Source organism: Bos indicus, chromosome 19 (assembly GCF_029378745.1).
Source record: "Bos indicus isolate NIAB-ARS_2022 breed Sahiwal x Tharparkar chromosome 19, NIAB-ARS_B.indTharparkar_mat_pri_1.0, whole genome shotgun sequence".
Lineage (NCBI taxonomy): Eukaryota > Metazoa > Chordata > Mammalia > Artiodactyla > Bovidae > Bos > Bos indicus.
This window is the reverse complement of record NC_091778.1, coordinates 29310027-29323906: the sequence shown is the minus strand read 5'-3', so window position 1 is coordinate 29323906 and position 13880 is coordinate 29310027. Positions and strand designations below refer to the sequence as shown.

Here is a 13880-nt window from a genome sequence, read left to right as displayed (position 1 = left end):
AGAGCCCACAGTTCAGACTCTAGGAACCACCACTTCCTGCCCCACCCCTAAAAAAAATCACAACAGTCCATGGGTTGGAATCTAGAAAGTGGACACGATGGCTCCTCACCCCCTAGTTCAGGCAGGCAGGCCTGAGGGGAGTCTCCATCCACAGAGGTTTCCCAATCCCGGCCCCTTTCCCAAATTCTGAGCATTTGCTGAAATGCTGCATCTGTGCACCATCAGGACCAACCGGGCAGTCTGCTTCCTTGTGTAGCCACCCATCATTTGGGAATCTAGCAAATCATGTGAAATGTCTCATACAATCCTTTTCAGAAATGTAATACGAAACTTATCGATAAGAGTATATTGACATGATAATACCAGTTTCCCAAGAATGTTAACCCTAATTACAGCACCATGTACTACATGTAGAAAGTATGATTACCGTAATTACAGCATCCACGTACATGCACAAAGTATGATTACCGTAATTATAGCATTCATGTACCACACAAAGTATGATTACCATAATTACAGCGTCTGTGTACCACATGTACAAGTATGATCCTGTCCCCAAGCCTTAAACCAAGACTACAAACTCACGTTTGATGCACTACAGCAGTGAGGCCTGTTTATTTTTTCAAAGAAGCCCAATAATGGACTCCATGCCCACTAACTGGATGTCGTGAAGCTTACTCAAGATGTAATGTGACATAATCAGACTATTAAACACTGGATCTGACTGGGACATCCGAGCAGAGTGCTGCCTCCATCAAGGACCATACCATATGGAAGCTGAGATGCTCCTGTTCTCACGTGTGTAAATTCAGGCGCCCCACAATCACCTTCAGGAGGTGGCAGCTGTCATGTGGTTGTCATTGCCTGACTCCTGGTGAGGTCATTAAAGCCCAGCACCAGATCTTGTAGTAAGAGTATCAGCAGCTTAGAAGAAAGTTCTGGAGCCAGCAGCAGAGCAGAGCTGCATGGCCAGTGCTCACCATGCCACAGAGGACGACCTTGCTCAGGAAAACATGTACAAGGACCACTTGGGTCAAGACACAATTCAGAACGTTGGAATTACAATGTGAAGTCTAGGAGTATGTCTCACATTTTCCTTTCTGTACATGAATTAAATAAGTGTGATATGATGAAAATCTGCATAAAGAAGTCTAGAAGGGCTCTTTAAATAAATACAAAGTCTTGGGGCTTTGCCAGCAGCTCAGTGGATAAGGATCCGCTTGCCAATGTAGGAGACAATGTGTTTGATCCCTGATCCAGGAAGATTCCAAATTCTGTGGAGCAGCAAAGCCCCTACTGAAACCTGAGCTCTAGAGCCCGTGCTCTGCAACGAGAAGCCACCGCAATGAGAAGCCCACGCTCCACAACTGGAGAAACCCCATGCAGCAACAAAGCACAGCTAAACAAATTTAAATACAAAGTCTTAATAATAAGCATTTTCATAGTTACAATTGCACACTTTTCCTACTGCTTTACAAAATAAAGGTGTGTCTTATAATTGCTGGCACTTCAGCGTCTATGAAATACAGAACTCTCCTCACTAGGCAGTTCTGTGGTGGAACCTAAGGGCATCTGCATGGCAAAATTTCCCCAAGGAGGCCTCAGCCCAGTCACCTGGCAGGTCCAGGGAGCCCCTGCTTTGTGCTACTTACTCAGATCTCACAACTCCTAGCACATGTCTTCAGTGAAAGAAAATCAGTCCCGTGACTTCAATTTTTAAAAAATTTGGGCCACTTTACAGGCAAATTTAGAATCCACAGAGTAAAACTAGTCCCATCTTTTCGCTTCACTTCTGTTTTAGAAAGCTGCAACTGCATGTTCATCGATTTTGTGTCCTTTTCTTATTGATGCATGGATGAGCATGACTTACAGGTCAGTGGCTCCGTGGTCACTTGTCCAGCTGAGCAGTTATCCTAACTACTCCATTCCCCCACCAGCAGACGTTTGTATTAGTGCTACTGAGACTGACTTTGTTCTTACTACCACAGACGAGTTGTTACAGCTTATCACACGTTGTTAGATTGAGTCAAAACTTACAGAGGGTAATTCAGGCTCTGAGCCTCACATGACATCACTGCTGATCCAGGCATGTGCCAGAAAACCTGCCCAGGCCTGCCAGCCCAGCACCCTTATCCCAGGCCTCCACCTGCAAACCATGATCCGGGCAGGATCTCCCCTATGTTAACAGGGGCAGCAAACTTTAAAACACCCCACAAGTGAACAAGTGAAACATCTGTTCAGCTTCCCTTGGTGAAGACTTCAGAGCTGACAAGAAACATTAACTCTTGTGGGTGCAGGCGAGCAGCAAAGTAAAGGATTACCCCACGTGCAGAACACCAACACCATAAGCTTTGTCCTGTTTTCAAATTGGCCTCCTCTTCATGTGGGCTTATCTTACATAAGAAGCCTGTTACATTAATATTACTAGAGACTTTTCCTCCTTAAAATCAAAAGAAGGAGCTTCCCTGGTGGCTCGGTGGTAAACACTCTGCCCGCCAATGGAGGAGACACAAGTTCAATCTCCGATCTGGGAGGATCCCTCATGCTGCAGAGCAACGAAGCCCATGTACCACAACTCCTGAGCCTGCGCTCTAGAGTGTGAGAGCCGCAACTACTGAGCCACGTGCCGCAACTACTGCAGCCTGCACGCCTTAGAGCTCGTGCACCGCAGTGAAGAGTAGAGAAAAGTTCATGAGCAGCAACAAAGACCCAGCACAGCCAAAAATGAAATTATAAAAAAAAATTTTTAAGGGCTACTGTATTTCTTGCCTGGAGAATCCCATGGACAGAGGAGCCTGGTGGGCGACAGTCCATGGGTCTCAAAAAGTAGGACACGACTAAGTGACTAACACACACATCCCCGTGTATATTTTTAACAGCCACGGGACCAGTTTTCAGATAAGATGCTCTAAGTCACAGGAACATGACTTACAAAGATGCCTCCTGCCTCCACTCTCATTTTTTTAAAAAAATCAAGTAACACATTTATATTTCAAAGGCCAAGCTAGTGCCCTCAATTTGCTTCAAATTTTGAGGCAGATACAGAGAGAAAAACAATCCATGAAGTAAAAGAACATAGAAAAGACTTCTTAGCATCATCTGGGCAAACAATGCAGACAACTGACAGCCTGGGCCCATCTCCCTCGGGCCCTGTTCCCACCAGCGGCCAAGCTGGATACTCCCTGGATACAGGCTGTCTCTGAAGCCACTGCTCCACCCAAGGTCATGTCCTCACGTCCCCTTCCCCACAAGTGCCAGCTTCCACCATGGCTCTCAGAAGATGCTAATGGCAGCTCCAAGGCAGCCTCTGAGAGAAACAAAGCCAACACCAACTGACACAGGGAGAAGAGGCGCATGGATGAGCCATGAGCCACTGTGCTCCTGCTGCTGCCCCCTTGAGCATCATTTACGAGCGTTCAGAATCAGCTCACCTCCTGAGACACAAGTCAGAGTCAAGACCAGCGAAGCCTCCAGTCTGATGAAGTGGTAAACAGCAGAAAAGGACACTGGGCCCCCTTCCAAACCTGGCTTTCCCATGAACCAGCTGTGTGAGCTCAGGCCAGTCACCTAAACCCTGGGCCTGCTTTCCCTTCTGTAAACTGAGGAAAAACCAGCTCATCCCGCTCCCGGGTCACAGTATATAGCTCTCCCTCACCTCACTGGTGACTCCACACCCCAGCTCTGGCACCTAGCAGGACTGCGAAGTTTCAGGAGCAAGGGATGGGATTGAGCAGTGAGATGAAAATACCTGGAGGCAAGAAGCTGTCCTTGGCCACCGGGAAGCTCAGCCCCTCCACGCCCACATGGGGGAGACCACCACATGGAACCAGCCCCGGGGGAGGGCTCATTCCTGGAGGTTTCAGTGAGAGCGGCACACACAGGCAATCCTGCAGCACTAGGAGGAGGGCCCACTCAGAGGAGATAAAGGAGACAGGCAAATACGCAGATCTTTCAGACCAGGAAGCAATGGCTCTCTATGAGCATGTACAAAGCAGCATCGTGAGCCAGATACAAACGGTCACTGACTTATAATGGTCTGACTTAAAGATTTTTTGACTCTACCATGATGCAAAAGCAAACACTCAACAGAAACCACACTTTGAATTTTAGATTTTCATCTTCTCCCAGGCTAGCGATACACGGTGCTATCCTCTCACTCAACACTGGCAGGGCAATTCCCAGTCAGCCACATGATAGATATGACGGCAACCGTTCTGCACCCAGATGACCGTTCCATTTTTCACTTTCAGTACAGTATTCAATCAATTATATACGACAGTCAACACTTTATTATCAGGCTTTGTATTAGATGATTTTGCCCAATTGTAGGCTAATTCAAATGTTCTGAGCGTGTTTAAGGTAGACAGGGCTAAGCTGTGATGGTCAGGGGGTTAGATGTAGTAAATGCATTTTCAATTTACAATGAATGGATTTATCAGAACATTGTCCGACTGTAAGTGGAGGAAGACCTGGAAAGCTGAAAGAAGCCCAGGGAATCAAGCAGCTTCCTCAGGGGGTCATATGCCAACGGTGCTGCAGTTGTAACAAAACCAGAACTTCAAGGGAGTTCCCACTCCACCCCCACAAGGTGAGCCAGGCAGCCTACTCCACCATGCTTTCACGGACCTGGCCTGTGCTCTCCTGGACCCAAAGCAAAAGTGGTGACATCAGAGAACAACACACAGGCCCCACTCCCAGCCGTTGCCTGAGTAACAGCTGACAGCCGTCTGGTGAGATGATCCCAGGAGTCCACAGCTGGGGAGGAACCAAGACATCGCTGGGGAGCCAGGGACAAGGATTCAAGCTCCAGAACTCATCTTCGCTTTAACTAGAGCAGCTCTGTGTGTTGTGCTTTAGATCTGGGGCTCCTGCATAGAGACAGAGGTCTGACACCTCTGACCTCATCCAGCCCTTCCATGATGGCTGGGAGAGAGGCTGGGAGACTGCCTGTCGGTGAGACGCTTGGAGTTCTCAACTCAGCCAGCAGGGCTGGGCAGAGCACACACGCACGCACGCACGCACGCACGCACGCACGCACGGACACACACACACATACGAGCGAGCATCTCTTGTGGGTCAGCTTATGACAAAATCTCCAGGAACTCAGAGAAGCTATTCCTGCCGGCGAACTGACAGAGAGAAGAAAAATATTTTAATGTATCCTACACCTCAATGTTTATTCACTTAGAAACCGGAATCACTTAGTTTTCATTTACATATAGTTTTTAAATGACAAAAACGATTCTGTTTATGCTCTTTGTTATAAGCGGAGCTCAGAATCTGACACAGTCATACAGACCCCCCGAGTTTACTTGTTCCTCAAGTTCTATCAAGGGATGAGGAGAGAAGCCCAGACCCAAGTAACCTCTGATCCCAGAATACCAGCACGTTTTGTGAAAGGCAGTCCAACAAGAGGACCAGTCTCCTGGACCCACTGCAGTTACTCCAGGACTTAGCAAGTCGTCTCCAAAGTCCAGGCCCTTCCTGCCAGAGGTCTGCACAGGGCCAGGGCCATTCTCAGGCTGCTCCCGGAAATCACAGCTAAGAGCAGAAACCAGAGTCATCCTGAGGAATAAATTAGCCACAAGGGCGTATTGTACAACACAGGGAATACAGCCTGTATTCTACTGTAACTATTAATGGAATATAACTTTTAAAAACCATGAACCACAATACTGTATATCTGCAATTTGTGTAAAATTGGGCCATACTTCAATTAAAAAAAAAGAAAGATAAAAATCAGCATGAAGACATCTGCTCAGCACATTAAACACATCATGAGGCCGCAAGAATTTTCTATGCCCGGTTCTGTGGCTGCTGTCCATCCTGTGCCCTGTGTCAGAACAGAAATGAACTTGGAACCTGGCTTTGCCACTCCAGCTGTTCTCTCGCAGGATGGCAGAAACCCAATAAAGCAACCTCAATCCTTTTTTTTTTTTCTGTGAAATTTATTGTTTCCACATTAAAAGATTTTTTTTGAGGGGAAGTATTTTTTTTAACCACATGATGACCCTATACAGCTGCCCGGAGTAGGACACCATTGTTAAGTCTTTAACATGCCATATGAGTTCTGAATAAATAAAAGCTACAAAGCCCAAGTTATATACAAATATCTTAGGCGATAATGTTTACAAACCTATGTACAATAAAACAAATGTAAACAGTAAATGCAGCATGAGAGTAATCAAAGGATGCACAGGGAGGACCACTTATGGTCAGTCTGCCCCCCGGAGCTGGCGCCAGCCGGCCCCTGGAATCAGGCCACGCAACCCTTCCTGACACAACAGGACAGGCCCTCCGGAGACAAAACAAAAGCGCTCTGAAGATGTCATTTCACTGAAGGACCAGAGAGCTGCCGAGGGGGCGGCCGCCACCCCCTCCCCCAAGTCTGAGGCAGTGGAGGAGGAGACAGCAGGGCCCAGCCCTGAGAGCACCCAGGCCCCAAAGCTCCTGCTATCTCAGACGGGCCTTTGTGGCTGCTTGGGGAGGCAAGTCTATGGAATGGTAACTGAGAAAGTAAAACCAGAAGGTGCAGAAAATGCTCCCTAGTTCAGTGGCCTTCCTGACTCTTCACCAGCCACAGGCCCAACCTGGGGGGGTGGGGGGAACACATGATCATCAGCACTGGAGACGCTTGGCTGGGAGCTCAGGAGGAGACCACAAGTTGACCTGATTTGGGGAAGAACTTCTAGAAGATCTGCAATGTCCTAAACACAACTAAATCCTATCAGTACAGCAGGGCGGGGCTAGGAGATGCTGTGATGAATGGGTACTTCTGCATCCAGTGACCGAGTAATACACGCATGTATCACCTTGTGACCCACAAAAGTGCAATCATGTGAAACCAACGGCACTACGGCGAGAAGAGAAAATAGCCAGTATTGATATCGCGCAGAGTCCTGGAGCCGGACCGGGCCCAGCAGCCGCCACTGCATGCAGCCTGCCCTCTGCCAGCCGTGGGGAGGCGGGCGGAGGGGCACGAGCTGGGCCCAGGCACCGAGGGGTGAGGCGTGGGTGTCCTGGTGCTTGGAGTGGGGCAGGAGCCCCCAGCTGGAGGCCGGGCACTCACACACTGAGCGGCAGCATACCCGGTGCTGATGACGGGCGCGAGGAGCCCAGACCAGGAGGAGGAGGAGCCGGGTCAAAGCCGTTTACTGCCCTGTGGGAGTGACCAGAGCAGAGAAGGGAAGGAGAAGAGAAAGACAGTGTCATTTAAAATCACTCGACACACAGCATAATTCATCTGCTCTCTACAACTATTCCTCTTCCTGGCCCCAAGGAGAATCCTGATGGCCCAAAGGAGAGCACGGCATTGAGCACCCCACAGTGCCACAGCAATGGGATGACTCTCTTCCCGGCAACCTCATCACACTGGCCATGGTGGCTGCAGCCCTGACTCACTTCCCAACAGAGCAGGTTAAATGTCTACCAGTAGGGAACCAGCTAAGAAGGGTACAACCAGTGAAATATTGCACAGCCTTTAAAAATACATTTCAGAGTTCTTAACAGCATGGAAAATATTCCAAATGCAATTAATGCTAGGTGGAAAAAGCAGGAGGTTACCGAACAGGATATGCTCAACAATATGAAGAAAAAAATTAACAGCATACGTTCTGGGCTATAACCCCTTATATAGCTAGACATTGCTATCCACAGAGCTAAATCTAGAATGTGTGAGGATGCGGGCACTCATACACACACACTCACATATATCATAAAAGGAAAATTTAACAGTAGTTACTTTTCTTCCCTCTGAGTTGTGGGTAAATTTTATCTACTACTTTGTACTTTTTTTGTTTTCCAAATCTCCTACAATGTACATGAATATCTTAAATAAGGGGGAGAAAAATAACTTTTTTAGATGGTTCAGCAAGCAAGCCAGATGGGGAGGCTTCTCTGCAGGCTCAGGAGACACCAGCCCCGCCCACACAAGTGCCCACAGCCAGGACCCTGCCCCGCCCCAGCCACCTGGCAGTGCAGCCGCAGGAAGGCGTGAGGGAGTGAGTGCAAGGCCTGGAACCCCTCTCAGGAAGCCACTGCAGCCCTTCCATACTGAAAAACTTCCTAGGGAAATGGGTCTCATTCACAGCCTGGGAGATGCAGCCAACTGCAAGGGTCCGACTGCCCCACACATGCCCACCACTGTCCGCACTGGCCTAGTCATCTGAGGGGCCCGGGGAGTTGAATATATAGACTCATGGACAGAGATTCTCTTAAACAAAACAAAACACAGACACACATTCACCACCAAGATGACGGTTTCATACACTGCGGAGGTGAGGGTAATCTCATGGAGAAACAGGCATGCAAAGAGACTGGACTAATGACCCTTGACTACTCTGAAGAAACAGTTCACATCTGAAGAAACTAACCTGAGTGTAGATTTCCAGTTGGAAATCAAGCCTCCCACACAGGGGAAGAGCAATAGGAGGGGCTCTGACAAGGGTTCTCTCCCCACCTCAGCGATGCATTCAGAATTTTCTCTTCTCTTTGGGCTGGGGAGGTCTGATCTTTGAGCTTCATCACATTTGAAAACTTGAAATTATCCCTCTCCATCCTCCCAAGAGTAAGTGCCTGTCCCTCTTTTCTGGGGACAGAGACTCTATATGCCATTGTTGCGCTCGCAGAAGCAGCCATTTGTCTGTCATTTGTCTGCCTGGTCCCCGAGCCCCGATGCCTGCCTCTTCTAGAACCTCAGGGAGAACTAGACGGCCTCACAAAGAGCTTCAGCCCTGAACACTGACCATCAGATTCCCAGCCTGTCAGAGCATGGCAGCAGGCATGGCTAGAGACAGCCCCCAAAACTTGGCAGAAGGAAGCACTGCTGGGTACCAAGAAGAACCTGACCCCTGTTCCACAGGGCAGGCAAAAGCAGCAAATTTGAGGATGGCTCCACATGTAGGTTTAGAACTGAGCTTTCTGCATTTTCAAGCGTAATGGACCTTTAAAGAATGTCAAGTTCATCCCCACTGTTATATTGCCAAGGAAATAAAAACAGAAGGTCCACTGTTCACCAAGCTCATCCCGTGAGCCTGTCACTGGGGACCTGGGCCCACAACCTGCCTCCGCATACCCAGGCCAGCATCCTTTCCCAGCCTCCTCCCACCCAAGGACGTCCGAGAAGCTCCATGCGCAACCAACTTGGTGCTCCCAATACAGGTCAGCTCTAATAGGAAAAATACACAGTGCAATCCAAAATACGAAAAGAAACCAAGAAACTAAGTTAAATAGCTTCCCTGTGTGGCTGGAAATGGGAATTCTGACTTTGAAAGTTGGGTGGAAGAGAGAACAACAATCCAACAGGGTCCTCCCTAGGACCTCTCTGAGTCAAGAAGTTACTAAAAGACCAGAAGGAAGCTGAACCCAGAGGGAGAATTCTCAGTCTGGTGAAGTCCCTTGAGGGAACTGCAAAGTGTGCAATGAGGAAAGGTTTCTGAGAGAAGAAACACCTCCATACTCACCACATTTGGTCTCAGGGAGCAGCAAAAAAGCTGAAGGGAAATGTCCCAGTGGACAACACAGGACCAAAGAGAGAAAGAATGGGCAAGGATGGAGATACAGATCTGGGAATCATCTATGTAAAAAGGGTTCCAAAAGCTATGAAATTTCATGATCTTACCATAAAAATCTAGTTTAAGAGTCTGAAAAATAGAAAACTCAGCTAAGACAAGGAATGAAGGTCAGTTGTAAATGGCAACAGAAGAACTAAAAGAAGGGTTTAGAAGCTGGTCAGAAGGACAATAAAATTAACACAATATAGATAAAGCCTGGGGACTAAATCTGCCAGAGTAAGGACAGTTCACCTGAGAGGGCAGGAGAGAAAAGGAACAGAGGCGCTACAGCTAGTTCAGGAGAGCAGACAGGCCAACTCCAGACCCGTCCATCCAGTTAGAAGGAGAAATGGAAGCCCAGCACAGCTCCAGTCCTCAGCCCAGGCCCTGCAGACTGAAACATACGTTCCTCAAAAGGAAGGTAGATTTTACACACATGTCCCCAGCTACCACTCCACTTTCCTGGGGAACACAAGCATGAGCAGAGGAGAGGCCCCACACAGCAAGAATCCACTATCACCCGTGCTGAGAAAACAGAAGACACGGGGTAACAGGAAGCACCCCAGGCCCATGGAGGCAGTCAAATGTGGTCCCAGAGCCTGGCAGTGACCCTGACCCCCACCCCAGACTGCTGGCGTCCTCTCTACAGCACCCTGTACAGGAGTACATCAGCCCATTCACAACCGCCCCAGGACCACTACCATTTGCTCGTTTTTGTTTGCACAGCTGAACTAATAATAATGTACACAGTCAAACCAAACAAAAACTTGAAAGTTCACTCATGGGCTGGAAGCTGGTTAAAGTAGAGTCAGCCCCATGCAGTTAGTAAACCCGGTTTGTTAATGTGAATGCGTCTTCCACCACACACCATGATTAAGAATAAGAGAGCACAGCAAACAAATGCAGTTACCCATGAACAACGTGGGAAATATGACTTTTTCTTGCCTAATAAAAAAAGGAAAAAACATTAAAGAGTAACACAATACTATTTTCACACTATGCCCTAAAATTAGCCTACACTCACCTACACACAGCCTGAAAGAAATCACACTGGCTTACAAAATTAGGGCATAAGAAACTAAATAAAAGCTATGGAGGAAAAAGAACATTTTGGGGGGAACTCAAGTAGCTGTGCTACCTGTGAACTAGTGTCTTTATGGATGAGCAATGTGAACAACTGGTACAGGTTGGAGGAAGCAGAGCAACACGGAGAAACAGGCCCGGTGACCCACATTTTAGGAACTGGTGACATGAACACAGACTAGATAAAATCCTGACTCCAAGAAGCCTTCCACTAACCAGAACTTACACAATATTTTCAGAACCCATAAAGCAATATATAACAAGAAGGCTTTATGTTTATGTGGTCAAGACTCACCCCATCTGAGGATTCTGTGGAACGCAGGAGGGTACAGTGCATACACGTACACTCACATACTTGCACACGCATGCAAACCAACTCTCCCAAACAACGTTCTGTGGGCTCCTAGGAGCACCAGGAAAACTACAGTTAACAGAGCCACAGACAGACTCCTTAGGAGTGAGAGGCATGCCAGGCAACTTGTGGAGCCAAAGCTTTTTCTCCAATGAAAAGCTTCTTCTCACGCTGAAACTACAAGCTACGTTTCTACCAGAACTGGCACTTTTTCTTTCAACCAGTCAGATGCAATAATGGAGCTGGGAGTGGGGATATTTACCCCTTCCTTTTGCAGCAGGTATAAGCCATCATGGTTTTTATCTAGTTGCTAGGTCAGCAGAAAGGAAGGCCAGAGGTAAAAAGCCAGGCAGGCCAGAAAGAAGCCAGAATCAAAGCAAAGGATCAAGAAGGAAAAACACTGCAAAATCCACACAAGAGTTATCCTCAGGGAGACGGCAACTAGATACACACAACTCAAGCAATAACAGGTTCACATCTGAGTGTGCATATACCATCTATTTACTACACAAACTAACACTTAAGAAAAGGCCAGACCACAAAAAATATTTATTGTTAATAGAGTAAAATTAAAAATCTGTACTATTTAATCAGGTCCTCCACAATTCTAAACACCATCTGTAACTATTTCTATCAAGAAGCATATTTCCAGGTTCAGTTCAGGACATAAAGCCTATCCTACACCTAGGATCTTCAGGGGCTCTGTCACAGTGCCCAGGGCCCCTCCTGGTTTCAGGTGACCCTGAATCCTCTGCCATCTGCCTAGACTGGGTTCTTCTCTGGGCAATCACTGCCCTGGTAAGAAGACAGAATGGTGAGCCTGAACTGATGATATTATGCCTCCTTCGTCATGACTGCTCTAAGGACTATTTTTTTGCAAAGGCATCTGCCGGACCAATCTATTTACAGTTTTGCCTGTTCTCACATCACATGGGGCCCACGGCCCATTAAGAAATATTCCAGACAGACAAATAACTACTGTTTGGAAATAGTCATAAGCTCCAGGAAAAATCATTAGGCACTACTTCCAACCCTCATGAAGACTTCCTTAAACTTTCCCTGTATTGTTCTGGGGAAATGCCACCTGTAATGTAAATATATCTACCTTTTTATTTCACACGTACCATTATAGTAGAAAAATGGCACTCCTCAAGGTTGCCTGAAACTCCTAAACCTAAGGAATATTAATTTTATTCCTACCACCACTGGGGAGCCCCAATGGTTAGAATAAAATTCTGATTTATATGTTGATATTTTAGAATGGGCTTTTAATGAAATGTGTATAAAGAAAGCCCTGATTTATATATTATTTGAGAATATGTTCCCTAATGAAATACACGTACTTTGAGGTAGAATTCTTGAGGGAGAGAGAGAAACCAGAATACTCCACTCCACAAGGACGAACAACAAAAAGCTTTACAGAGTGGCTGCTGCTGTTGTTGCTGCTGCTAAGTCACTTCAGTTGTGTCCAACTCTGTGCGACCCCATAGACGGCAGCCCACCAGGCTCCCCCATCCCTGGGATTCTCCAGGCAAGAACACTGGAGTGGGTTGCCATTTCCTTCTCCAATGCATGAAAGTGAAAAGTGAAAGTGAAGTAGCTCAGTCGTGTCCAACTCTTCGCTACCCCATGGATTGCAGCTTAACCAAGCTCCTCCATCCATGGGATTTTCTAGGCAAGAGTACTGGAGTGGGGTGCCATTGCCTTCTCCTTACAGAGTGGACTACGTATCAAATCAGGTTCTCCATTGGGGGAGAATGGACGTATGTATATGTATGGTGCAGTCCCTTTGCTGTCCACCTAAAACTATCACAACATTGTTAATCGGCCATAGTCCAATATAAAATAAATTTTAAAAAAAATCAGGTTCTCTACAAATGTACCACCGTCACTGAGGAAAGCAGAAAATATAAGTTCCTTTAGGTAACTATGAAGATTTCTATATTGTTTTCACAGAACAAGAACCCATGGCCCCTCTAACTCAAAGCAGAGACACAGACCACTGGTGCCTCAGCTGCTAATTCCACTGCCAGCCACCTTAAGTCACAAGGTCAGCATTCCAGACCACAGGCTCTAACCAGTTACCTAGACCAAGGCACACCCATACAACAATATAACCACGCAGCGTTTTGTGGTTTTCTTTTTTTTTTTCCTTTAATTGAAGCAGAACAATATGTACTGACACGGAAAGCTACTGGCAGTATCAGTCACCATAGGCATGTTGCGAGCAGTATTTAAGGTATCTCCTAAGTTTTTAAAAGCAGAGCAGATGCATAAGATGATTTTACGTGCTTAACTGTATAGATGAATACATGAATAACTGTAAAGATGCAAAAATAGTGTGAAAACAGATGACACGTATTTTTACTTTATATATTTTCTGCACCAAAAATTTTTTTGTATTAATAATGTATTGCTGCTTTAATCTTATGACAATTTTTTAATTCTCAATTCCCCCCAAAATATCTTCACATCCTACAAAACTTTTTATGTCCTAAACTCTACTTGATCCAGTGGTCTTATATTTTCTCTAAAATCTTCAGACAGTAGGTTTGTTGAAGAGTTCACACATAACGTGATCACCATGTTCTCTTCTACTCTTAGCAAATATTTGCCAAGATAGTCTACCATCCTGCAAGCACCCTGAGAAAACACAAGGACCATATCACATTCATCTTTAATCCCTGGCTGCCTTTCACAAGTCTGCTTCCCAGGACAGAAGCTTCAGAGTCATGGTTCCCAGGGCAACAGACTCCATGGGGACTAGAAGACATAACAGACTTCACATCCCCAAAGATCTGAATGATAACACTTCATTCAGGTAGATTCATCAAACTGAGTTTATCTTTTTGAAGTTCAATAAACTCACTCAATAATATGTAACTTCACGAACC

At 46.6% G+C, this 13880-nt stretch overlaps 1 protein-coding gene across 5 annotated transcripts in view; it reads right to left on the bottom strand.

The window, feature by feature from the left end:
• Nucleotides 1-5150: 5150 nt before the first annotated feature.
• The window catches only part of NDEL1 (nudE neurodevelopment protein 1 like 1), a 51025-nt gene continuing 42295 nt past the window's right edge, over nucleotides 5151-13880 (bottom strand). For 4 of the 5 annotated variants that reach the window (XM_019981075.2, XM_070773083.1, XM_019981074.2 and 1 more), the window contains one exon: nucleotides 5151-7159. In XM_019981075.2, coding sequence (XP_019836634.2) covers nucleotides 7066-7159 — 94 coding nt within the window. In that variant the 3' untranslated portion in view covers nucleotides 5151-7065. Of the gene's footprint in view, nucleotides 7160-10461; nucleotides 10497-13880 lie in introns of all 5 variants that reach the window. The other variant, XM_019981078.2, reaches the window with a different exon arrangement.